This window comes from Leptosomus discolor, chromosome 8, assembly GCF_034619465.1.
Source record: "Leptosomus discolor isolate bLepDis1 chromosome 8, bLepDis1.hap2, whole genome shotgun sequence".
Taxonomy (NCBI): domain Eukaryota; kingdom Metazoa; phylum Chordata; class Aves; order Leptosomiformes; family Leptosomidae; genus Leptosomus; species Leptosomus discolor.
Genome location: NC_141398.1, coordinates 60,373,721 through 60,398,271, shown reverse-complemented (window position 1 = coordinate 60,398,271; position 24,551 = coordinate 60,373,721). Strand labels below are relative to the sequence as shown.

The 24,551-nt window shown below is 63.4% G+C and overlaps 3 protein-coding genes across 3 annotated transcripts in view; 2 read left to right on the top strand and 1 right to left on the bottom strand.

Moving 5' to 3' along the window:
- Positions 1-10,858, top strand: part of ANKRD11 (ankyrin repeat domain 11) — a 38,525-nt gene extending 27,667 nt beyond the window's left edge. The window contains exons 7-11 of the mRNA XM_086468890.1: positions 16-6,749; positions 7,942-8,040; positions 8,147-8,290; positions 9,275-9,367; positions 10,189-10,858. Coding sequence (XP_086325016.1) covers positions 16-6,749; positions 7,942-8,040; positions 8,147-8,290; positions 9,275-9,367; positions 10,189-10,374 — 7,256 coding nt within the window. The 3' untranslated portion in view covers positions 10,375-10,858. The remainder of the gene's footprint in view (positions 1-15; positions 6,750-7,941; positions 8,041-8,146; positions 8,291-9,274; positions 9,368-10,188) is intronic.
- A 3,959-nt stretch (positions 10,859-14,817) lies between these two features.
- On the top strand, positions 14,818-19,219 carry SLC22A31 (solute carrier family 22 member 31). The gene is made up of 9 exons (XM_086468840.1): positions 14,818-15,216; positions 16,595-16,698; positions 16,780-16,934; positions 17,368-17,536; positions 17,808-17,947; positions 18,081-18,192; positions 18,264-18,478; positions 18,644-18,755; positions 18,871-19,219. The coding sequence occupies exons 1-9, from the start codon at positions 14,818-14,820 to the stop codon at positions 19,217-19,219; spliced, it is 1,755 nt and encodes a 584-aa protein (XP_086324966.1).
- Positions 19,220-20,250: 1,031 nt separating this feature from the next.
- On the bottom strand, positions 20,251-24,387 carry CDH15 (cadherin 15). Its single transcript, XM_086468839.1, has 11 exons — positions 24,139-24,387; positions 23,899-24,043; positions 23,637-23,797; positions 23,288-23,416; positions 22,641-23,158; positions 22,363-22,505; positions 22,047-22,283; positions 21,719-21,958; positions 20,794-20,930; positions 20,545-20,700; positions 20,251-20,448 (listed from the first exon to the last, which is right to left on the bottom strand). The coding sequence occupies exons 1-11, from the start codon at positions 24,385-24,387 to the stop codon at positions 20,251-20,253; spliced, it is 2,313 nt and encodes a 770-aa protein (XP_086324965.1).
- Positions 24,388-24,551: the final 164 nt, after the last annotated feature.

Below are 24,551 nucleotides of genomic sequence, written 5' to 3'. Positions count from 1 at the left end.
CTTCTCTCTCTGCAGAGACCTCAGAAGAGGAGGACGCCCCTTCCTTCGCTCCCTCCAGCTCTGTTGATGGCAATAACACAGACTCCGAGTTCGAGAAGGGTTTGAAGCACAAGCCCAAGGCCCAGGAGCCCCCCAAAACCATCACCCCGGTGAAGGATGAGTATGAATTTGATGAGGACGATGAGCAGGACCGGGTCCCGCCAGTCGATGACAAACATTTGCTGAAAAAGGATTACAGAAAAGAGACTAAAGCGAACAGTTTCATTTCCATACCCAAAATGGAAGTGAAAACTTATACTAAAAATAACACAATTACACCAAAGAAAGCTGCCCACCGCATCCTGTCGGACAGCTCGGATGAGGAGGAGACCAGCGTCGCTGTGGGGACGGGGGAGAAGCTGCGACTTTCGACCCACTCGATATTGCCCAGCAGCAAGATTCGGGAGCCCCCCAGCACGAAGCCGCAGAAGGAGAAAAGCAAAGTAAAAAAGAAGCGGAAGAAGGAGACGAAAAGCAAAGAGGTTCGGTTTGGCAAAAAAAATGACAAATTTTGTTCCTCTGAATCAGAGAGTGAAAACGTGGAGAGTGAGGAGGATGACAGAGACTCTCTTCAGAGCTCTAGCTGTGTAAAGGACTCCAGGCTAGTGCTAAAGGAATCCTCCTTGTTTAACTCTCTCTCTGCCTCATCGACCTCTTCTCATGGGAGTTTAGCGTCCCAGAAACATAATCCTAATCTTACAGAGCAGCACTCCAAGCACTGGAGGACGGACAATTGGAAAACCATATCTTCTCCAGCTTGGTCAGACGTCAGTTCCTTATCGGACTCCACCAGGACGAGACTGACGAGCGAGTCAGACTACTCGTCCGAGGACTCGAGCTTAGAGTCGCTAAAGCCAGTCAGGAAGAAACCAGAGCACAAAAAGAAAAACACCCCACACAACACTGTTTCTGAGAAAAAGAATTCATTCCATAGCAATGTGGATGGAGCAATTCCAAAGCTGGACAAGGAGGGGAAGGTTGTTAAAAAGCATAAAACAAAACACAAACATAAAAACAAGGAGAAGGGGCAGTGTCCCATCAGCCAAGACATTAAAATAATCAAAACGTTTTCTTTTGAGTTTGAGGACTCTAAACAAAAGCCTGAGAAAGGCTTGATAGTAGAGACAGAAAATCCAGTCGAAAACAAATTGAAAGTGTTAAAGCACGAGCGAGACCACAGCAAGAAGGAGGAAAAACTCCCCAAAAGTAAAGGGGAGGAGAAGGAGTGGTTGTTTAAAGATGAGACTGGAAAATCCTCGAAAGAGGAGAAATCATTAAGAAAAGTCAAAGATGGCAGTAAAGACATGAGCAAATCCTTCAGAGAAGGATTAAGTAAATCAGAAAAGGAGAAACCTGTAAAGGAGAAGTCTCCCAAAGAGGAGAAGCCAAGAATACACAAGGAGGAGAGAAAGAAGAAGTCAAAGGACAAGCAGTCAAAATCTGAAAAGAAGAACGAGCTGAAGGAGGAGAAGGCTTCTAAGCTAGACAAGGAGAAATCCTTCAAGGAGGAGAAAGAAAAATGCAAAAAAGAAAAACTCTACCGGGATGAGTCTGGGTTTGATGAGTTTAATAACAAAAACCAATTTCCCGAAAGCGAGGACACGAAGTTCAGCCTTTCAGATGATCAGCAAGAGAGGTGGTTTTCCGACTTGTCTTCGGATTCGTCCTTCGATTTCAAAGGGGAGGATAGCTGGGATTCTCCGGTAACAGATTTCAGGGAGATTAAAAATGACACCGTGGCAAAACTAATCATAGAACCCGTGAAAGAGGAAATTAAAGACAAGAAGAAGGAAAACAAAACGAAAGAGAAGAAGGACTACAACGAGAAGCGTAACGAGAAGGACACTTTCTTGAAGAAGAAAGAGCGGGACTATGTGGACAAAAGCTCCGAGAAGAAAAAGGACCAAACGGACAGACACAAAGTTACCCCTGGTTATTTGCCTGAAAAGGATAAGAAAAGGAAGGATTCTGCCGAGAGCGTCAAGGAGAGGAAAGAAAAAGATAGCGGTGAAACCAACAAGGACAGGAAAGATTCCTCTGATGGCTCTAAAGATCGAAAAGAACCCAAAACGAAGCAGGAGGAGCCCTATCGAGATGACTTTAAAGAATACGGCTGCGAAACGTTCTTCAAGGATAAATCTGACCCCGAATTCAGTGGGAAAACGCTGGAGAGTTGGGAAAGGCACCATTCTGGGAAGGAAAAGGAGAAGAAAGACGCTCCTGATAAAGAAAAAAAAGAAAAGGTGAAGCCGGAAAAATACAAGGAAAAATCCAAAGAAGGCGACAAGGAGAAAAATGAAAAAGTCGCTCCTGAGAAAATCCTGAAAGACAAAGAACTGGACAAGAGTTTCAAAGAGAAAAAAGACACGAAAGAGAAGTACAAAGACCTGCACAGCAAAGACAAGGAAAGGAAGAGTTCATTCGACCAGGTTAAGGAGAAGAAAGAGAAAAACTTCTCGGCGGATCGAGAGGACTTCTCCGAGAAAAAGGATGAGAAGAAAGGCAAGGAGAAAAGCTGGTACAGCATTGCGGACATCTTCACAGACGAAAGCGAAGACGAGCGGGATGATTACAGCTTGACTGGGTTCAAGGTCGGCGACTCTGCTGGGAGTGAAATGCATCGTCTGGACAGCCTGCAGGAGAAGGACGACGGCGCAGCGGCTGAGAAGGAGCTGTACCCCGACAAGCACCGCAAGTACTCCTCCGACCGGCAGCATTCGGGAGAGAAGCAGAAAGAGAAGGACTCCAAGGAGAAGAAAAAGGACAAGGGAACATCGGAAGGGGGAAAAGAGAAGAAGGAGAAGAGTTCCTTTGAAAAGCACAAGGAGAAGAAAGAAAAAGACTCTGCCGAGAAGTACAAGGACAGGAAAGACAGAACGTCCATAGATTCCACTCAGGAGAAGAAAAACAAGCAAAAGCTCCCGGAAAAGGTTGAAAAGAAACACGCCAGTGACGACAAGGTGAAAAGCAAGCATAAGGAGAAGCCCGAGAAAGAGCATTCCAAAGAGAAGAAGTCTTCAAAAGGAGGGGAGTCGGAGAAGAGCCTGCTGGAGAAACTGGAGGAGGAGGCTCTGAATGACTATAGAGATGACTCCAATGACAAAATCAGCGAGATCTCTTCCGACAGCTTCACAGATAGAGGGCAAGACCCAGGACTGACCAGCCTCTTTGAGTCTTCTAACCTCTCGCTCGCCGATGCCGCTGAAGAAAAGTTCAAGGACTCTCTCCCTTTACCCTGCTTGCAGGACAAACTCAAGGAGAAGGAGAGACACAGACATTCCTCATCTTCGTCAAAGAAGAGTCATGAGAAAGAGAAGGCAAAGAAGGAGAAGACAGAGAAAAAGGAGAAGGCGGAAGAATTCAAAGACTCCAGCAGCAGAAAGGATTCCACTCATTACGAAAAAGATTTCTCTGTGGACGGGGAGGCTTTCAGCGCTTCCTACAACATGAAGGCAGAGCCTGATGAGGAACCAGAGAAAAGCGTTGATTACTTATTTTCTGAAAAGAAAGATAAAAATGATTCTGAAAGAGAGCTGTCAAAGAAGGCGGAAAAAGAAAAGACTTACAGTTCCAGCACCATCAGCACAGTTAAAGAGAAAAAGAAGCGAGATAAACACAAGGAAAAATGGAAGGAGGAAAAGGAAAAGCACAGAGACAAACATGCAGATGGTTTCTTCAAACACCACAAAGACGAGCCAAAGTCAACGCTGAAAGACAAGGACAGCCCTCAAGTGACCACCTTTAAAGACAAATCAAAGGAGGACAACCTCAAATTCGGTGAGACCAAACTGAAGGAGAAGCTGAAGGAGAACCAGGAGAAAGACAAATCGGAGTCGATCAAAATAAGCAATGGGAACGAAAAAATAACCCTTTCCAAAGACACTGGCAAGAAAGACGCCAGGCCAAGGGAGAAACTCCTGGGAGACGGTGATTTGATGATGACCAGCTTTGAGAGGATGCTGAGCCAGAAAGACCTGGAAATCGAGGAGCGCCACAAAAGGCACAAAGAGAGAATGAAGCAAATGGAGAAAATGAGGCACAGGTCCGGAGACCCCAAATTGAAGGACAAACTTAAAAGCTCGGAGGAGGTGCGCAAGAGGAGCCTGGATCTGGCAGCGAAGAAGCCCTTAACGCTGGATACTCAGCTCAAGGACAAGAAACTTAAAGAGCTGGGTCCGCTGACTCCTATCCTGTCACCCGAAAACAAGGCACAGCCTGCTGTTGGGGCGGACTCCAAGGACTGGATCACGGGTCCTCAGCTGAAGGAGATCCTCCCGGCGTCTCCCAGGCCGGATCAGAACAGGCCGACGGGAGTCCCGACCCCGGCGTCTGTCGTCTCGTGTCCAAGCTACGAGGAGGTGATGCAGACGCCCAGGACTCCTTCCTGCAGCAACGAAGACTACACGGACCTGATGTTCGAGTGCGCGGACTCGCAGCACTCGCTGCCCATCTCCACGATGTCCATGAACGCCTGTTCCCCGTCCTTCTTCGACAGATACGCCAACGTTTCCGGCGGGCTCCCCGAGAATCCCAGTCAGACCCCGACTCGTACCATACCCTCCACGAACCTCTATCGTTCCATCTCCGTTGACATCAGAAGGGCGCCCGAAGAAGAGTTCAGCGTCGGAGATAAATTCTTCAGGCAGCAAAGCGTCCCGGCGACATCAAATTACGACTCTCCAGTGCAGCATCTAATGGAGGAGAAGGTTCCCCTTCCCTCTGTTCCTGCTGAGAAGTTCCAGTGTTTGTCACCTGGGTATTACTCACCAGATTACGGGGTTTCGTCACCGAAGGTGGAAGCTTTGCACTGTGCGCCGGGAGCCGTCAGCGGCGTCGCCCAGTCCCCTGAAAGTGTCTTTTCTGGTTTACAAGCGAAATCCTCCCCTTCGCACCGAGATGAGTTGCTGGCTCCTTCGGTGGAAAGTGCTCTTCCCCCCGACCTCGGCATGCCCTTGGACACCACGGAAGAGCAGCAAGCCACCGCCTCCATTATGCCGCCAGAACCTACCTACTTGCCGCCGATTGAAGAAAACCATTTTAGCTCGGCGATGCCAGAGCAAAACAACATAGACTGGGATAACCCTCCTTCCAGAAACCCCGACACCGCCATTCCTCCCAGCCTGATGGGGAACCCAGCAGAGCACTCTGTCAGCTGGTCCATGGGCTCAGAGCTTCTGATGAAATCTCCCCAGAGGTTTTCCGAGTCCCCTAAACCTCCGCTCTGCTCCCTAGAGCCGATTCACCCTGCGCCGGTAGCCTTCATCCCCACAGACACTTCCTACCCCGTTTCTCCCATATCTTACCCTCTGTCAGTGTCCGAACCGGGGCTCGATGAAGTCAAGGAGGACGCCGAGGAAGCGGTTCCAGGAGAGATAGCGAATGCCGAAGAGCAAGCTCCGTACATGTCCCCCACGAGGTTAGACACGTTCTTCAATAACTGCAAGCCTCTTCCAGAAGAAGCACCTGAGATACCTCCAGAGCCCCCGTGTATGCCAGCAGAACCTCAGGCAGAAGCCGTCAGCGCGCCCGAAAACAGCTACTTGGAAAACAGCAGCGCTGCGCCTGCGAATGCAGAGGAGGCGGTGACGTGGCCTGATCCCTTCACCAACACAGAGGATGACTTGGACCTCGGCCCCTTCTCGCTACCGGAGCTGCCGCTCCAGCCTAAGGATGTCGCGGAGACAGAGGTGACGGAGGCAGAAGCGGCGGAAGAAAGCCCGGCGGCGGCCTCAGAAACGAGCGCTGGGGCCGGTAAAGCCAGCGCGCCCGTGGTAGCGCCGGGGGAGCCGGAGGAGCCGCCAGCCAGCCAGGCAGCTGCCGTCCCGCCCGTGGAGACGGAGCCACCAGCCGAGGAGCAGAAACCAGAAGCGGCCACCCAAGAAGCCGCCTCAGAGGCGCTGAACGTCGCCGAGGACAAAGGAGCGGAGGACTCGGAAGCGCAGGTTTTCCCGCAGACGCCGTCCGAGCCTGCCCCGGCGGAGGGCAGAGAGGCGGAGGCCGCGCACGACGACCTGCCGCCTTCCGCTGGGGGGGCAGAGAGCAGCTCCCAGACCTGCCCCCCACCCGCGGCCACCGCCGAGGGCGGCGTTTCGCAGGAGGGTGCTGCGGCGCGCGGTGGCAGCCAAGTCCCTTCCTCCCAGGCGGACGCGCCTCCGGGCAACGCTCAAGCCGAAACCATTGAACCAGTACAAAAACCAGTAGCAGAAGCTCCCAAACCGCCCAAAATAGAAGAGATTCCTCAGCGGATTACCAGGAACCGGGCTCAGATGCTCGCCAACCAAAACAAGCAGAACGCCGCCTCTTCTGAGAAGGAATTTCCTCCTGTTTCGGCGCCCGCCACACGTGCCAAGGGCCGCATTACGGAGGAGGACGATTCCCAGGCTCAGCACCCGCGCAAGCGCCGGTTCCAGCGCTCCAACCAGCAGCTGCAGCAGCAGATCAACACGTCCACCCAGCAGACGAGGGAGATGATACAGCAAACCCTGGCAGCTATCGTAGATGCTATAAAACTGGACGACATCGAACCTTACCACAGCGACAGGTCCAACCCCTACTTTGAGTACCTCCAGATCAGGAAAAAGATCGAAGAGAAGCGGAAAATCCTCTGCTATATTACTCCCCAAGCTCCGCAGTGCTACGCCGAGTACGTCACCTACACAGGTTCCTACCTGTTGGATGGCAAACCTCTAAGCAAGCTCCATATTCCAGTGGTGAGTCACCTTCTCTCTCTTAAACCGCAGCATCAGGGGCTGTCCCCTCCCCTGTTGCCACAGGCCCGGCCAGATTGTCCCCTGTGTGCCACGAGCGCCCTTGCAGCGCCCATGGCACCCCAGCCATGGCTTTAGCCTACTTGTAGAACTCGTGATGGTAAATCTAAGCCTCTATAGGTGAAGGGCTGCGTGATAAATGCATCCTCTGAGATTTTTGCAGAGGAGACCTTGGGCAGTGCTTAGGAACCTGAGATTTGTTCCGGCTTTAGAGCAGGTTTGTATGAATCCGCTGGATTTGAGGCTGGAAGGCAAAGCTGCTTTTACAAGCAGTCTAGTGATTGGGTAGTGAACCCAAAAGACTGTAGGGAAAAGGTGGCTCTTAACTCCTGCCTTCGTTTTCCCAAGCTCTGGCGTTTGGCTGGCCGAGAGCGCTCGCTCCTTGGCCGTGGGGCCTGTGTTTCGCTGCCGCCAGGCACGAATGGACTGGCTATCACGAAGGCATCCACAAACCTAACGCTGCAGGCAGTAAATCCGGGATCCAGCCTGGGGGAGGAGGGTCGATACGACCGGCCCCGTCAGGCTTCGTCCCCTGCTCTGCCGTCCCCGGCTCTGCGGGCGTTTGGGTCGCAGCGTAGCCCTGCAGGGACTGCCGTCCCCGGCGCCGCGTTCCCACCAGCCTGCCCCTTCCTGGGCTAACCCAGACCCACCTGCGCCTCCGTTCCGCAGCCCAGGCCGTGCTCGAGGAGCACCTCGCCCCCCAGGCAGGCGCAGGACCGATGAGGACCCAGACTCCCTTCCCCGTGCGCAGCCGGCGCTGCTCCCGGCAGTGTTTCTCCGGCAGCGTCATCCCCTCAGCCAGACGCGCTCCGGCCCCTTCGCCGTGCGGCACGTGGGGCGACGCAGGCTCGGGCTCTGCAGGCCGAGCTCGCCCCTCGGCGCTGGAGGCGTCTCGCCCTGGTGTCTCACCCCTCGCTGTGGTCTGAGCCCCGGCACGACCTTGGCCTTCGCCGCCCGCCTGCTGAGGAAACGCAGCCTTTCTCCTCCGGCGAGCTCCGCGGGGTGACACCGACTCCCTCTCCGAGCCCTCGGCCAAGGAGCGTTCCGGCTACGTGGCAGGGGGAGCAGGCAGCCCCCCCGGGCTGTGCCCCCGGCGGCGGCGCTGGCTCTAACCCTCCGCTGTCTGTGCCCGCAGATCGCCCCGCCGCCGTCGCTCGCCGAGCCCCTGAAGGAGCTCTTCAAGCAGCAAGAAGCCGTCCGGGGGAAGCTGCGGCTCCAGCACAGCATAGAGCGGGTAAGGGAGCGCTCCGGGGACACTCCCGCTGGGGAAGAGGTCCCGAATTTCCTCTGCGGGGGAGACCGAGGCGGCCGCGCTCACTGCTTCGTTTGCCCTTCCTCAGGAGAAGCTCATCGTCTCCTGCGAGCAGGAGATTCTGAGGGTTCATTGTCGGGCAGCAAGGACTATTGCCAACCAGGCTGTGCCCTTCAGTGCCTGCACCATGCTGCTGGACTCCGAGGTCTATAACATGCCTCTAGAAAATCAGGTCAGTGCCTGCCGGGGCGGTGGAGAAGTGCCTCAGAGGTGCTGTGCAGGACCCCGAGGGAGACGGTGCTTTTCCGGAGGGAGGGAGGGAGGGATACGGGCAGGAGTTCCTAACGCTCTCCCTGCTCGGGTGCCCAGGTCGCCTGATCGGACTCATTTTCTGGCATGGCGTGTTCTGGGGTACCCCACGTGTGTGCTGGGGAAGGAAACACGGCCGGGGACGTGGGGACACGGGGACCGTCGTGTCTCTTTAGGCACACAGGTGACTCACGTCTGTCCGTGAGTCTCGGGACCCTCTGCTTGTCGTCTTGATCAGGATCGTCTGCACGGGGAGCGGTTTGTTTTACTGCCCTCTGGGGTCTCCTTTCCTGTTGAGGGAAGGGGATGGAGCCATTCCATTGATTTGTGTCTGGAAGAGCCGGGCTCCGTCTCGCAGCCCACAAGCAGCGGTCGTTTCTTCCTTCGATTCCGTGTCGTCCTGTGCCGGAGGAGGGGGAATCGTGTCCGGTTTCCGTGCGGCTGCGGCGGTCCTGAGCCGTCCCACCAGCACCCGCTGCAGCCAGCCCGGCTGCTGTGCTCGGGGCAGCACGCCGCTGCGTGGCGGGAGGGATCCTGGGCCGGGACGGGAGCCTGGAGTGGATCGGTGACCTGGTGAATTGATCCGGGGGCCTGGATTTATCGTCCCTCAGCGTTTCCCGGCCGGGAGCCTGTGCTTCTGCAGCGAAGACGCTGCGACCTCGGGCGTGAGGCGGAGGTGTTGGGGACCGCGTGCGCCTGCGCGTCTGCCTGAGCTGAAGCCCCTGGCGAAGGGCTGCGAGAGCAGCGGGCAGCAGCGGGCTCTGTTCCCCCTCCCTGCAGGCCCCTCTCTTGGGTCTGATGAGCGTCTGCCCCCCGAGGGGTTTGAACGCGGCCCGTTAGACCTGTGAGTGCTTCAGGTAAGGAAAAACATCTCCCTCGTAACCCCCTTTTGCCGTCTTTTCCTTAGGGAGACGAAAACAAATCGGTCAGGGACCGTTTCAACGCGCGCCAGTTCATTTCCTGGTTGCAAGACGTGGATGACAAGTACGACCGGATGAAGGTGAGCGGCGCGGGGGCTCCGGGCTTCGCCGCGGCACGTGGGGCAGCCGCGGGTCCCGCCGCTCCGCCGCCTCCACGGCGGGTTTCCCCGGGAAGGGTCCCGGCTGTCGCTGTGGCCTGGAAGCTGCCGCTGGGGTTTCCAAAAATCTGCCGGGAGCGGGTGTGCCGAGGGGGTCCGGGCAGCGTCACACGAGGGGAGGGACGCTTCTGGGCACGGCGCGGCGGGGAGGTGGGAGCCTCCACTGGTTGCGAAAAGGGGAAAGGGAGACACGTTCTGCGCGGGGTTGCCTGGCTGGCGGTTCCTCCGCTTCGTGCCGGCTGCTCTGGAGCTTTCTCAGGCAGCGAAACCCTCGGGGCCTGCCCAAATCCTACGGCAGGAGCCGCTGCGGCGGCTGGCGGAGTGCTCTGCAGGGCGCCGGGGGGCAAAGCGGGGCACGGCAGGGAGCAGGGGCGGCTGGGCCTTCGGCTGGGAGCACGGAGGGAGCGGGACCCGGCTCTTGGGCTCTCCGGGGGGACTGTCTGCCACGGGGCCAGTGCTCGGGAGCGCTTCTGAGCCTTTAAAAGCCGCTCCACCAGGCCCTTTTTGGGTTTGCCCCCGCTCCCCCTGGATCTGGGCTCGGCAGACGCCCCAGCTCCGGGTTCCCTTCCCGCGCGCGGCGTCCCTCGCTCCGTGGGCTGCTCTGCCCACCGCCGTGGCTGCGGGTCCCCGGTTTTTGCCGGGTGGGGCGGGCGGCCGGAGCCTTTTCACGCCCTCTCCCGCTCACCCCTCATCTCGGCTTGGTGGTTTTTTTGTTCCCCCCCCCCCCCCTCTCCCCGATCCAGACATGCCTGCTCATGCGACAGCAACACGAAGCTGCCGCCTTGAACGCGGTGCAGAGGATGGAGTGGCAGCTGAAGGTGCAGGAGCTGGACCCCGCGGGGCACAAATCCCTCTGCGTGAACGAGGTGCCCTCCTTCTACGTGCCAATGGTCGACGTGAACGATGACTTTGTGCTTTTGCCGGCATGACAGTTCCACACCGGGAGACATCACCGAAAACTGGCAAGGACGGGAGCCCTCCGAGGTCGGGCGGTCGAGCTCACATTCACCCTTACCGCTTGCTGATGAATCCCTGGTCAGAGGAGGAGGAAGCAGCTATCGGCAGAAAACAAAACAATAAGAGAAATAATTGCACTTTCTTCACAACGCGTCCCTCGCTCCCGGACTGACGGCGGCTCCGCCGGGCGGCGGGCCGGGGCGCATCTCCTTTCCAACCGGCTGCTGCGGCAGGGAGGCAGCCGGTCTGCGCGGGCAGCGGGCACTCACCGGCCGAGAGACTGGCGGAGGCGCGGAGGGAGGAGGCCAAGGACACCAGTGGTGTGTTGCAGAAGCTGCTGAGCGGGGCCAGCAACCACGTGATTCATGTACTTGTGAACACCGTGATTTCCAGCTCTCTGTTTTCCACCGGGGATCTCCTCTCGGAGAAGCTGCAGTAGGAAACCATGGGGGGAGGGGGGGGTGTTTGAGTTTCTCGTTCCATCCTGGGTATGTCTAAGGAAAAAAAAAAAAGAAAAAAAAAAAGAAAAAAAAAAAGAAAAAAAAAACTTTTAAAAAAAATAACGAAAAAACCCCACACAAAAAAAAAAAAAAACACCAAACCCACAAACGACAACAATTAGAAACAAAAAGACAGCGTCCAAGTCGGGCGGACGCGGCTCTGGAGGTGTGGACGGAGGCGGGGGGCGCCCGCAGCAGCCGCTCGCCGCCGTTTCGGAACAGCGGAGGAGCCGCCGGGGCGGCACGGCCAGCGGCGGGCGGGGAAACGGCGACGCAGAGAAAGGACTTTGCCAACTGTGTTTTTAATGGAGTAAAATCCATGTGGTTTATATATTTTTTTTCCTTTAATCTTGGGCATTTCGTTTCTCTTTCTGAGAACATAACTTGAAAACACTACAGAGCCAATACTCATATAAAGAAAAATTGTATCCCATAAATGCTGTACAGTTTTTATATACATTAACAATGTACTTTTGCTGCCTTCTAGATAATTTATTTTGCAACACATTACTGCACAGTTGTAAATAACTTATGTACTGTAACATCACTTTCAGTTATGTGTAAAGAAATAAATAAATTAATTAAAATTACCTTTGTATGTATAGCTCACCCGAGGCAGCAGTGACTTCCCCTGCCCAGTCACAGGGGAGGCTCCGGACGGAGTGTGGTGTCACCTGGAAGCCGTCTGACGCGCTCAGGAGCACTCGGGGAGTCCGTCCCGCCGTGCTGCAGGGATCTCCGGACGCTCACCCCGTTTTTCTCCTCATTCCCCTCGGGCCCTTTGCCTTCGGTGGAGTTGGGAACCCGGCGGTGCCCACCCTGCGGCGGGGCGGACCGTGGGAGAGCCCCCCCCACCACCCCCCCGCGCCAGCTTGGGGGCACGGAGCGATGCGACGAGCGACGTTTGGGCTCGGGCTGCCGACGGACCCCACCGCGGGCGCGAGTCGAGGAGCTGGCGTGCCGCGGCTGCCAGGTTTGGAGAAGGACGGGGGGAGCCCAGCGCTGCCCTGGGGTTGCAGGTTGTCGCGCTGGGGCGTCTGCTCGGGGCTTTCTGGATGGAGAGGCCGGTTGCTGGTAGGGCGGGCGGGGAGGTGGCGGCCTGGCACCGGAGCCGGTGCCACCGGGGCGAGCTGGAGCCCAGGAGCCCGCGGCGGGGCTTGCCGCCGGCGGGGCTTCGTGCTGGGGGGCTGCGTGGTGGGGACACAGGCAGTGTGGGTTCATGGGGCTGCTCCGTGGTGGGAAGGAGCCACTGGTTTGGCCGTGCCTGACTGGTTTTTGGGTTGGGAGCCAGCTCCTCCATCCTGCCGCGGCCTGTTCCCGCAGGCGCTGTGCCGGACGCGCGGCGCTCGGCGGAGCCGTAACCCAGCCCGGCCTCAACGCCCTTGGCAAAGCCGCTCCTCAAGCACAGGCTCGCAGGGGTGCGGCTGGAGACCAGAGTCAAGTGCCTCCTCCAAGACCTCGGTGCCGCGCTGGCGCTGCTGCCCGGCCTTGCCCGGCTGGCGGGGAGCCCCGGCTGCCCGCACCGCCTCTGCCCGCAGCTGCCGGCGCAGGGCTGGCCCCCGCGGGCCCCCGCTCTCGGCGCCTGGTTCTCCCGCTTCTTCTGTTGGGTTTTGCCGGGGGCACGTGCTCCTTGAACGCCTCGGTGGGTGCTTTTGGAGGGGGGGAGGTTCTCGACGCCGTTTGGCTCCTCTTCCTCGGCTGGCACGGCTCGGCCGGGGGCACCGGCGGGGACTTGGTGAGTTCACGGCTGCTTTTCAGCCCCTCTTTGGGCAGCGCAGGCTCTCGCTCAGCCCAGGCAGCCCCGCGCCTCGATGCCCCGCAGCCGAGGTGCTCTCGGCGGAGCCCGGGCAGCGCAGGCTCACGCCGCCGGCACCCGGGCAGCCCCCAGCAGAAGAGCACCCACCGCGCCACCCGGCTCCCCCCTCGCTGCCGCCGGCTTGGCAGCCACTTGAGGAATTTTCCACCGTCTTCGCACCGGGGACCTCGAGGGTTTCGCTCCAACCGCGGCTCCTGCCCGACCCCCAGCTCCGGCCTTGGCTCCGCGGGCCCGTGGCCGGAGCAGCAGCCGCAGCGGGGACCGGGGCTCACCGCGGGCAGAGCAGGACGGGATGTTTCTCGCAGCGGCCGTGCCCCGGCCGCAGCCAGGGTGGGTTTTCCCCCCCCTCCATCCTCACCCAGGGCCACTGGGGCAGCGTGGGCGACTGGTGTAAGCGCCAGCGCCAGGGAGCTGGTTCTGCTTCAGGGGCTTCGTTCCACAGCACAAGCAGCCGCAAGTTTCGCTTATTTTTTAACTGATTTCCAACCCTGCTCTTTTCTTTGGCTAAATTAAGCTCAGAGAGACCTTTTAATCAGCCGAGTGAAGCCAGAAAAGCCCCGCGCTCCCTCCTGACCCCGGCGCTGGGAGGCTCAGGAGTCCCCCTGGGGTGAGTTTTCCTCCCAAGCACGTGCGTTGGTGCAGGGACCCCCCAGCCCGGGTCTCACCGGGTCGGACCCGGCGTGGGCCGAGCAGCAACGAGGCTGCCCGGTCTGTAACGCACCAATATTGGGGTTTTTTTCTAGCGGTGCAGGTGCAGAGCTGAGCGCCGGAGCGACGCTGCTGGCCCGCGGGGAGAAGGGTTGGAAATAAAGTTTAAAAAAATAGAAAAAAAAAAGGAAAAAAAAAAAGAAGCTGTTTTGCGACTTGGCTGCTTCGTTGGCTCTTCCCGGGGGCTCACTGCGGCGCTGGGGGCAAGCGGGGGCTCTGACCAGTTCCGGGGGGGGGGGAGCTGCAAGACCCCACAGCCCCCCTTTGAGGTTTAGAGGCCCCTGGGTGCATTTGGGGGGGCATCCTGGCTGTACCCCAGCACCAACCAGACCCGGGGGTCCCCCAGTGCCAGGAGGGTGTCTTGGCATAGAGCACCATGGAGAGGGGGGGGCTGAACTGGGCTTGGGAGGGAGGAAGTGGGTGAGGGGGCTGAACTGGGCTGGGAGGACTGAGCCAGGGCTGCCGGGGGTGAACTGGGCTTGGGGAGCCAAACTGGGGCTGGGGAGTGGGGGGAACAGGGGTTGGGGGGGGGCAAACTGGGATAGGGGGGTTAACTGGGCTTGGGGGACCAAACCGGGCCTGGGGGGTGGGGGACACGACTGGTGCTGGGGGTGGCGAACTGGGCTGGGGCGGGGGGCAAACTGGAGTGGGGGGTTGGACCAGGCGTTAGGACATGAACTGGGCTGGGCGGGGGTGAACTGGGCTTGGGGGCCGACTAGTGCTGGGGGTGGTGAACTAGGCTTGGGGGAGCTAAACTGGGGCAAGGGGGAGTGAACTGGGCTTGGGGGACCAAACCGGGGCTGGGGGGGGACGGGGGGAGACACGACTGGTGCTGGGGGTGGCGAACTGGGCTGGGGCGGGGGGCAAACGGGAGTGGGGGGTTGGACCAGGCTTTAGGACGTGAACTGGGCTTGGGGGGGGGCGTCAAACTGGGGCTGGGTGGGGGTGAACTGGGCTTGGGGGACCAAACCAGGGCTGGGGGGCCGACTGGTGCTGGGAGTGGCAAACTAGGCTTGGGGGAGCCAAACTGGGGCAAGGGGGAATGAACTGGGCTTGGGCGGGGCAAACCGGGGCGGGGGGGGGGTGGGGAAGTGTGTGTGTGAACGGGGCTTGGGGGCTCGGCGGGGCTTGTGGGGGCGAACCGGTGGGGAGGGAACCCGGGGTTTACGGAGCGGGGGGGTGCCGAAGGCGGGCGGGGCTGGGCGGGGGAGGGGGGGCGGTCCGTTCCCCGCGGGGGCCGTTCCGCGCCGGTGCCGCCCCGCACCTGCCGGCCCCGCTGCCGCTCGATCCCCGGTCACGTCGTCGCCGTCGTCGATCGCCGGTCGCGGTGCTGCTGCTGCTGCTGCTGCTGGTGGTGGCGGCGGGGGGGGGGGGGGGCGGGGCGCGGTGCGATGGCGGCGGCGGCGGCGGCGGCGGCGGGGGAGGGGGAGGGGTGTCGTCCGCGGGGGCGGCGGGCGGCGGGGGGGTGGGCGCCGTGCGCGGCGCTGGCGCTGGGCTGGGCGCTGGGGTGGGCGCTGGGCGCCGCCCCCCCCCACCGCTGCCGCCCCGACGCCGCGCTCCTGCCGCCGCCGCTGCGCCGCCTGGCGGGCACCGCGCTCCTCCGCGCCGCCGTCCCCCGCCTCCGCGGCGGCTGGAGCCCCTGCCAGCTCTACCGGTACCCCCCGGCCCCCGCCCCCGCCCCTGCCCCTGCCGCCGCCGCCGCCGCCCGCCCCAACGGCACCGGGCCCTGCACCCGCGGCTGGCACTACGCCCTGCCCGCCGCCGGCCTCCGCGCCAACCTCGTCACCCAGGTTGGGGGGGGGGGCACACGCGGCACCCCGGGGTTGGGGAGTAGAGGGGGGGGGGGGTTGGGAGGGTTGCGGGGAGGGGTCCCAGGTTGGTGGGGATGATGTCGCCCCGGGGTTTGGGGGGGGGGTGGGGGGTGGGGGGGTGGGAAGGTTCCTGGGGGTTGCCAGGGTCGGGGAGGGGGGGGGGGGCGGACACGAGACCCCACGGTTGGGGGGGGGTTGGGAGGGTTCCGAGGGGTTCTTAGGTTGGGGGGGGGTGATGACACCGCGGGGTTTGGGGGGGGTTGGGAGGGTTCCTGGGGGTTGCCAGGGTCAGGGAGTGGGGGGGGGGGGGGGTTGGGGGCGGACACGACACCTCACGGTTGAGAGGGGTTGGGAGGGTTCCGGGGGGTTGCCAGGGTCAGGGAGTGTGTGGTGGGGTACATGATACCCTGGGATTGGGATTTGGGAGGGTTCCGGGGAGGGGGTCCCAAGTTGGTGGGGATGATGTCACCCTGGGGTTTGGGGGGGGGGGGGGGGTGTTGGGAGGGTTCCTGGGGGTTCCCAGGGTCGGGGAGTGGGGGACGCACGTGGCACCCTGGGGTTGGAGGGGTTTGGGAAGGATCCTGGGGGTTCCCAGGGTCGGGGAGTGGGGGACGGCACCCTGGGGTTGGAGGGGTTTGGGAGGGCGCCGGATCGTTCCCAGGGTCGGATTTGGGAGGGTGCCGGGGAGTTCTCAGGTTGCGGAGGGGGTGATGACACCCCGAGGTTTGGGAGGGTAGGGAGGGTTCTTGAGCGTTCCCAGGGTTGGGGAGTCGGGGACACACACACGCAACACCCTGGGGTTTGGGAGGGTTCCGGGTGTTCCCTGATTGTTCTGGGTGTTCTCAGGATGGGGGGAGGGTGGGGGACCCCTGGGGCTGGCAGGGGAGCGGGGTCGCTGTGGGTCTGGAGGGGACTGTGGGGGTCCCCTGGGTACAGGAGGGGTTAAGAGCTGTGCGTTGGGGGGGAGGCTGTGGGGGTGGATGCCGGGGGGGGGGGAGGGCAAGTCAGGGGGAGCACCGGGGGGGTGTCCTGGGGTGTGTGTCTGTGAATTTGCTTGGGGGGGCACCAGAGATTCTGGGGAGGAGAGAGGGATCCTCAGGGGCAGAAGGTGGGAGACACCCATGGAGGGGCTTTGGGGGTGTCTGGGGGGAGCCCCGGGGTGTTGCAGGGGGCAATAAGGACCGTCAGCCCTGTCCCTCCACATCCAGCCCCAGGGCTTGTGGGCTGGGGGCTGGCCAGAAGCCCCCCCCTCCTACAACTCCTGGGGTTCCTGACCCCATCCGTCCCACCCCTGCGGGCAGTGGCAGGGGGGTCTGCTGGGACCCCCGTGCTGATGTGTGTCCCCCCCGGCCCCCAGTGGGACCTGGTGTGTGCTTCGCGCTGGAAGGTGCCCCTGGAGCAGACCACGCACTTGCTGGGCTGGGCACTGGGCAGCGTGGCCGCCGGCATGGCCTGCGACAGGTAACGGGGGGTCCCGGGGATGGCTCCCCCCGGGCAGGGGGGCACCGTGCCCAGCCCCGCTCACGGCCCGTCCCTCGGCAGGTTCGGCCGCCGGCTCGCCTTCGTGGTGTCCCTGGTGCTGGCGGTGCCCCTGGGCCTCGGCGTGACGCTGGCCGTGAACTTCGTCATGGTCCTGGTGGCCCGGCTGCTCTTCGGGGCGGCGTTGGCGGGTGCCTTCCTCTCCCTCTACGTGGCACGTGAGTGTGACGGTGGGGGTCTGCGGTGCTGTGGGGACCGAGGGTGCTCCGGGGTGCAGGATGCTGTGGGGTGCAGGATGCTGTGGGGTGCAGGGTGCTCTGAGGTGTATGATGCTCCGGGGTGCAGGATACTCCAGGGTGCAGGATGCTCCAGGGTGCACGATGCTCTGCAGTGTATGATGCTCCAGGGTGCAAGGTGCTCCAGGGTGCAGGGTGCTCCAGGGTGCACGATGCTCTGCAGTGTATGATGCTCTGGGGTGCAGGATACTCCCGGGTGCAGGATGCTCCAAGGTGTATGATGCTCTGGGGTGCAGGATATTCCAGTGTGCAGGATGCTCTGAGGTGTACAATGCTCCAGGGTGCAGGGTGCTCCTGGGTGCAGGATACCTGCGGCTGTGGCACCCACAGTGCACCCCTCACCCCCTTCTCCCAGGGCTGGAGCTGTGTGACCCCCCGCACCGGCTGGGGGTGACGATGGTGGCCGGCTTCTTCTGGATTGCCGGGGAGCTGCTGCTGCCGGGGCTGGCCGTGCTGTGCCGGGACTGGCGGGTGCTGCAGGGTGCCGTCACCATGATCCTGGCTCTGCTGGCTGCTTGTTGGTGGTAAGGACCCCCCCCCCGGGCCGGGGGGCTGCGGGCTGAGCTGTGCTCCGGGCCTGGCACCCTGCCCTGAGGCCACAGTGGGGACCGAAACCTGCCCAGGGCTCTTCAGGTGGGGTGTGGGGACCCCCAGCCCTGGGTAAATGTTTGCTCAGGTTTGAAGTTGAGGATTTCTGGGCAGCTTTGAAGCCGGGAAAGGGGGTGGGGGTGGGGTCAGCGCTGGAGGGGGGCCAGGCCCCTGGGGAGCCCCGTGACACCGCCACTCGTGCCCCAGGTGCCCGGCGCTGCTGCTGGAGTCGCCGCGCTGGCTGCTGGCCACGCTGCAGCTGGAGAGGGCCAGGAAGACCTTGCAGGCACTGGCCGAAAGCAGTGGCCCCTGCGACAGCTCCTGCCACCAGGAAACCCTCCTCAGCGGTGCGTGGCCGGGGGCTGCCGAGGGCCATGTGGCCACCAGACACCACCACCCCCCCCCCTCCTCCCCAAAGCCACGGTGCTGGGGGGGCAGCGGGATGGTGCTGGCTCTAACCCGTGTCCCCCCCCGTCCCAGCAGAGCTGGAGTCCCTGTCTGAGGGGTCCCCGCAGCCCCGGTACCACGCCGTCTGCGAGATCTTCGGCACCAGGGTCATCTGGAAGAACGGCGTCATCCTCGGCTTCGCGGCGTGAGCAGGCGGTGGCGGGTGGCGGTGGCAGCAGGGTGGACCCCCCCCCCCCTCACCCCGTTCCCCTGCAGGTTCATCGGCTCCGGCATCCGCCACTGCTTCACCCGCAACCTGGCCCCCCACCTGCCCCGCTTCTTCTCCTCCTACTTCGTGCTGGTGGGCACCGAGGCGGCCGCCTGCCTCTTCGTCTGCCTGACGGCCGAGCGCTTCGGCCGCCGCGCCGTCCTCCTGCTCTGCACCGTCCTCACCGGCATCTCCTCCCTCCTGCTGCTGGCCCTCACCCAGTGTAAGGGTGGACGGGGGACCCTCCCGGCGGGGGGAGGCAGCCCCCAGCTTGGGGAGGGGGGTCTGTGGGTGGGAGCAGGAGTGTGTGTAGGGGGTGGGTGTGTGTGGGGGGGTGTGTGTGTGTGCAGGATTTGACCCCTGATGGTGCTCCCACCCCCTGCCCTAGACCTGCTGGACCTCATTGTCCTCACCCTCTCCGTGGTGGGCATCACCGCCTCCCACGCCGTCACCATGCTCAGCATCTTCTTTGCCAGCGAGGTCCTCCCCACCGTGGTCAGGTAAGGGGTGGCGGGGGACACACCACCACCCTCCCCGTGCTACCCTGGGGTCAGGGTGGGGGGGCCCCCAGGCACCCGGGCCCCTCTCTCTGAGTCTGTTTTCCACCCCCCGCAGGGGTGCCGGGCTGGGCCTCGTCGTGGGGGCCAGTTTCGTGGGCAAGGCGGCCGCCCCCATCACCGCCATCCCCAACAGCCGCGGCTTCTTCCTCCACCACGTGGTGTTCGCCTCCTTCGCCATCCTCGCCGTCCTCAGCATCATGCTGCTGCCGGAGAGCCAGGGCCGCAGGCTGCCCCAGTCCCTGCGGGACGGCGAGAGCCAGCACCGGCCCCCCCTTTTCCACCGGCCCCCCCGCGAGGACCACTTGCCCCTTCTCGCCCCCCAAGGCATCCCCCATGACTACTCCCGCCTCGCCGCCTCCACCAAGAGGATGCTGGGCTCCCCGGCCACCCCCTGTGAGACGTAGCTGTGCCCCTCACCCAGGCTGCTGGGGGGCTGAGCACGGTGCTGGGAGTGTCCCCCTCCCCACTATGGAGCACTGGGACCACCAGGACACATGTGATGGCTGGGCTGGGGGCGGGGGGGGGGGGAGCAGCGCCCCTGCCCCACGGCGGGGCCGGATCCTGCCCCGGGAGGAGCTGTGCTGGGAGTCCTGGGGTGGGGGTGATGCCCCCCGCGGGGTGTTGGCGGTGGGCGCTCGCAGGCTGCCAATAAAAGTGCCTTGTTTCTAGGGCGGCTGGTGTGGTGGGGGGGCCCCGCACGGCGTCCCTGCCACCGGCCCCCTTCGCTGGCATCTTTATTATGGGGGGGGGAACCGGGGGGGGGGTCTCCTCGCCCACATCCCCCCCCCTCCCCGGCTCCGCAGGGTCTTTCCCTGGGGCATGTCCCCCCCCTCCCAGCTCCCAGGGCTGCCCGTGCGCTCGGCCTCTGCCTTCCTGGGGTTTGCTGGGTGGGGGGTCTGCAGGGGTGTGCGGGCGTGCAAAGCCCTGCGCTGAGCCCCCTCTTGGTGCACACGCGTGTGCAAAGCCCCTGCATCTGTATACTTGGTGCACAAGTGCGTGCAAAGCCCCTGCAGCTGTACACTTGGTGCACACACATGTGCAAAGCCCCTGCAGCTGTACACTTGGTGCACACGCGTGTGCAAGGCCCTGCATCTGTACAGTTAGTGCACAAGTGCGTGCAAACCCCCTGCATCTGTATACTTGCTGCACAAGTGCGTGCAAAGCCCCTGCATCCGTATACTTGGTGCACACACATGTGCAAAGCCCCTGCAGCTGTACAGTTGGTGCACAAGTGCGTGCAAAGCCCCTGCAGCTGTACACTTGGTGCACACGCGTGTGCAAAGCCCCTGCAGCTGGGCGTCTCGTGCGCGTCCGCAGGCAAAGCCGCTGCATCTGGGCCCCTTGTGCACGCGCGAGCCCCTCGCTGCCCGTCCCCTGCCCCAGCCCCTCCGTGGGCAGTGGGGTGCCCCCCTCCCGCGCCCCCTCCCCGTCCCCGCTACTGCCCGTAGAGGTCGGCCAGGCGTCGGAACCGCGGCCCCCACTCGCTCAGGTAGTCGTAGTCCTGGTCCTCGTCCGTCAGGCTGGAGACGATGGAGCTGAGGGGGCTGGCGACGGACCCCGACCCCTCATAGTCGTAGATGAGGGCCGTGTCGTAGGGGGGCACGCTGGGGTCGCTGTCGGCCGCCTCCAGCCCCTGCGGGGACAGGGGGGTGCCCCGTCAGCCCCGCTGGTGATGTGGGGGCTGGGGGAGGGGGGGGGGGCAAGGAGGGCGCTGGACCCCGTCCCCCACCTCGTTGATGAAGTCCTCGATGTCGGAGGGGCTGCTGGGCAGCTTGCGGGGGGCCAGGGGGGTGGCGGAGCTGAGCGGGGTGTCCCTGCGCGTGGGTGGCTTGGCGCGGGGCGAGAAGAGCTCGGGGTGCCGGAGCTGGTTGATGTCGTAGGCGTCCTGCGGGGACGGGAAGGGGTCAGGGGTGAGGGGCTGGGGTGGACACCCCTCGCCCTTCCCCCTGGGACACCCATCCCCGGGGGTCCCGCTCACCTGGTCCTCCTCGCCCCCGCCCTGCTCGTCGTAGTTGAGGATGTTGTCGCGCATGTCGTCCCCCGAGCGCTGCAGCAGCCCCTTGCGCAGAGCCCGCCGGCGGCCGTGCGCCCGCGCAGCCCCCAGCCCCACCAGCACTGCGGGGAGAGCGAGGAGGGTGGGGTACCGGGGGGCGTGGGGCGATGGGGGTGCTGGTTGGGTTGGGATGCAGCTGGAGGGGCTGGGAGGGTGGGATGGGGATACTGGTGGGGATTTGAGGGGGGGATGATGGGCAGTGGGGGTGATGGGGTGGGGTGGGCGATGGGGAGATGGTTGGCGGGGCCTTGGGAGGGGTCAGAAGGGGTTGCTGGTGGGGAGGTGTTGAGGGTCGTGGGAAGGGACTGGATGGGGTGGCCAGGACCAGGATAGGGTGATGTAGGACACAAGCAGGGAGAGGTTGGGGTGTTCTGGACCGGGATGGGGTGAGGGGGGCCACAAGTAGGGAGACGTTGGGGTGTTCTGGACCGGGATGGGGTGATGAAGGACGTGGGTAGGGACTGGATGGTGTAGCCAGGACCAGGATGGGACGATGTGGGGCATGAGTAGGGAGATGTTGGGGTGTTCTGGACCAGGATGGGGTGATGAGGGACGTGGATAGGGATTGGATGGGGTAGCCAGGACCAGGATGGGACGATGTGGGGCACAAGTAGGGAGACGTTGGGGTGTTCTGGACCGGGATGGGCTGATGGGGCTGGACAGGGCAGCCAGGACCAGGATGAGGTGATGTGTGGGGTGGGGGACAAGGTGACAGACCGTGCTGGTGGGGTTCGGGATGGGCGGCCAGGACCAGCGCTGCCTGGTAGAGCACGGGGCTGGGGTGCTGGGTGGGGGCAGGATGGAGGCACCGGGAGGGGTGGGGGTGAGGGTGGCCGGGGGTCTCACTCACCGAGGAGGAGGATGCTGCTGCCGAGGATGATCATGAGGGCCCCGAGGGTGATGCCGGTGCCGGCGGTGGCCGCGGCCAGGACACCGTCCTCGCAGGTGCCATCCCGGCCGCAGCGGCACACCGAGACGTTCAGCAGCTGCTGCTGCTCCCGCGGGGGGGTCCCCGAGTCCCGGAGCAGCAGCGGGAGCGAGTAGAGCCCCTCGGGCAGCTCCACCAGCACCGCCAGCACCGCGTGGGTCACTGTGGGAGGGACGTGGGTAGGGGGTGAGCGGGCCCCCCCCCCCCCCCCCCCGCCATGCCAGCAGCCCCCTTCCCTGCCAGCCCTCACCATTGAAGCGGGCGATGCTCCAGTTGCGGGCAAGCTGGGGGTGCTGGGGGCTGAGCTGGAAGTGGAAGGGGGCACCGTGGGGGGGCCGGTCGTCATCTGTGGCCCCCAGGAGCAGGCTCCCCCCGCGGCCCGGCCGCCCGCAGACCACCCCGGCCGACGGCTGGAGAAGGGGCGCGTGGTCGTTCACCTCCAGGATCTCGATGGAGAGGGTGCCGGTGGCGGAGAGCGGGGGCTCGGCTGGGGACACAGAGCAGAGGGGTCAAGAGGGGGGACGGTGGGAGTCGGGGGGGACACGGCAGGGGGGGGTGCTGCTCACCGTCATCGCGGGCGAGGAGCAGGGCGATGTACCAGCCGCCCTGCAGGAAGGCGGAGGGGTGCAGCAGCTCCCGCTTGGTGCGGACGGTGCCGGCGTGGGGGTCCAGCTGCAGCCAGTCCGCCGGGTCGTAGAGCAGCGCGTAGCTGTGGGGGTTCACGCCGTCACCCCCACCCTCCAAACACCCGCCGTGGGCTGGCGAACACCGGAGCCCGAAGGCGGCGGGTGCCGGGAGGCGATGCCAGGGGACTGGGTGCCGAAACCCGCAGCCTGGGACTCACGTGAGGGTCTGGAGCTGGCGGGTGTCGGGGTCGCTGGCGGTGTAGGTGGTGACGGGGGTGCCCGGGGGGGAGCCCTCCAGCACGCTGACCCGCCGCGGGTTCTCGCGGAAGACGGGAGCCTCGTTGACATCCCGCACCCGCACCCGCACGGTGGCCAGCGCCCGGGGGCTGGCGGGGGCCGCGGGCTCCAGCGGCCGCTCGTTCTGCACCGACACCGTCAGCTCGAAGCGGTCCCGCACCTCGTGGTCCAGCGGCTGCCGAGAGGGGCCACGGGTCAGCCGAGCCGTGGGACAACCCCCACCCCCATCCCCCTCCGGCTGCCCCGCGCCCACCTTGGCCACGGAGAGGACGCCGTCGTTGGTGTAGGGGTCGGTGCGGATGGCGAAGGCGCCCTCGGGGTCGCCCTCCAGGATGGTGAATTTGGCCAGCCAGTTGGGCGAGCCGGCCAGGTCCTTGTCGTGCACGAAGACCTTGCCCACGTCCACGCCGGCCGCCTGCTCCTCCACCTCCATGGAGAACTGGGGGAGAGCGGCGTGGGGGCGGGTGTCTGCTCCCTCGGGATGCTGCTGCCCCCCGGGGGGGGGATACACCCTCTTCCACTACCGCTGACCCCCGCATGTGCCCCCCCATCCCACCCCGGCCGCTACCTCCTCCTTGGTGAACTCAGGAGGGTTGTCGTTGATGTCCTCCAGGTAGATGACGGCCGTGGCGGTGGTGGTGAGCCCGTCCCCGGACATGTCGGCTGCCTGTACTGTCAGGTTGTACACCCCCACCGTCTGTGGGGAAGGAGGGGGGGGGGATGTCACTGCTGAGCCCCTCCAGCCACCCCCCGGGAGCCCAGACATCCCCAAGGTGCTGCCCATCCACCCTGTCCCCACGCCTGGGTCTGCTGATGGCTGGAGCTGGGGTTTCACCACTCGGGGGGGGGCTCCGGCCGCCCACAGTGTCCCAGTGTTGCCCCGGTGCTGCCCGTGCCCCCCACCCCGTGCCGGCTACCTCACGGTCAAGGCCGGGCGTCGCGGTGCAGATCTCGCCGGTGGTGGCGTTGATGCTGAACATGCCGGCCGTGCCCTGCTCCAGGATGGAGTACCGCAGCGCCGCGTTGTCCGTGTCGGGGTCGTCGGCGTCGGTGGCGTCCACCGTTATCACACAGGTCCCTGCGGCCACAGGAGAGCCCCGGTGGGTGTTGGCGTGGGGGCTGGCTTGGTGTGTGTCCCCCCCACCACCACATCCCCGGCGCCCCCGTGGCTGGACCCACCTGGCTCAGCCCCCTCCACCACGCGCCCCGTGAAGACGTCCTGTCGGAAGAGCGGCCGGTTGTCGTTCTGGTCCACCACGATGATCTCCAGGTCGGTGGGGTCCTCCAGCGTCACGCCGCCCAGGTCCAGCGCGAAGGCTTTCAGCTGCGGGCGCAGAGCAGGGGAGGCGGGGAGGGGGGTCAGGACCCATCTGGGGGGGGCTGGGGAGGGGGCTGCGGGCAGCCGGGCAGCATCCTTACCCGGAAGCGGTCATTCTCCTCCCGGTCCAGCATGGCGTTGAGGAAGACCTTCCCGCTGAACTTGTCGATGGAGAAGATGCCCAAGGGCTCCTCGTCCACCCCGGGCCCCTTGATGCTGTAGATCACCCCCCCGGGCTGCTGCTTGTCCGACTTGATCTGCCCCGGGGAAAGCAGGGCTGGTGGTCCCAGGGCTGGGGCAGGGGGGCTGTCCCCTCCTGGGGTCCCCTGAGCCTCCCCCTCCCATGCCATGTCCCCCTGCTGGGGTGGTCCCATGCAATCCGTCTGCCCAGGGTGCCCCCCACCCCGCCACGTGGGAGAAGGGGTGTGTGGGGGGGTCCTTGCCTACCTGCACCAGGAGGTGGGGGATGCGCTTGTGGTTCTCCGAGACGCTGATGGGGGGGATCACCCAGGCA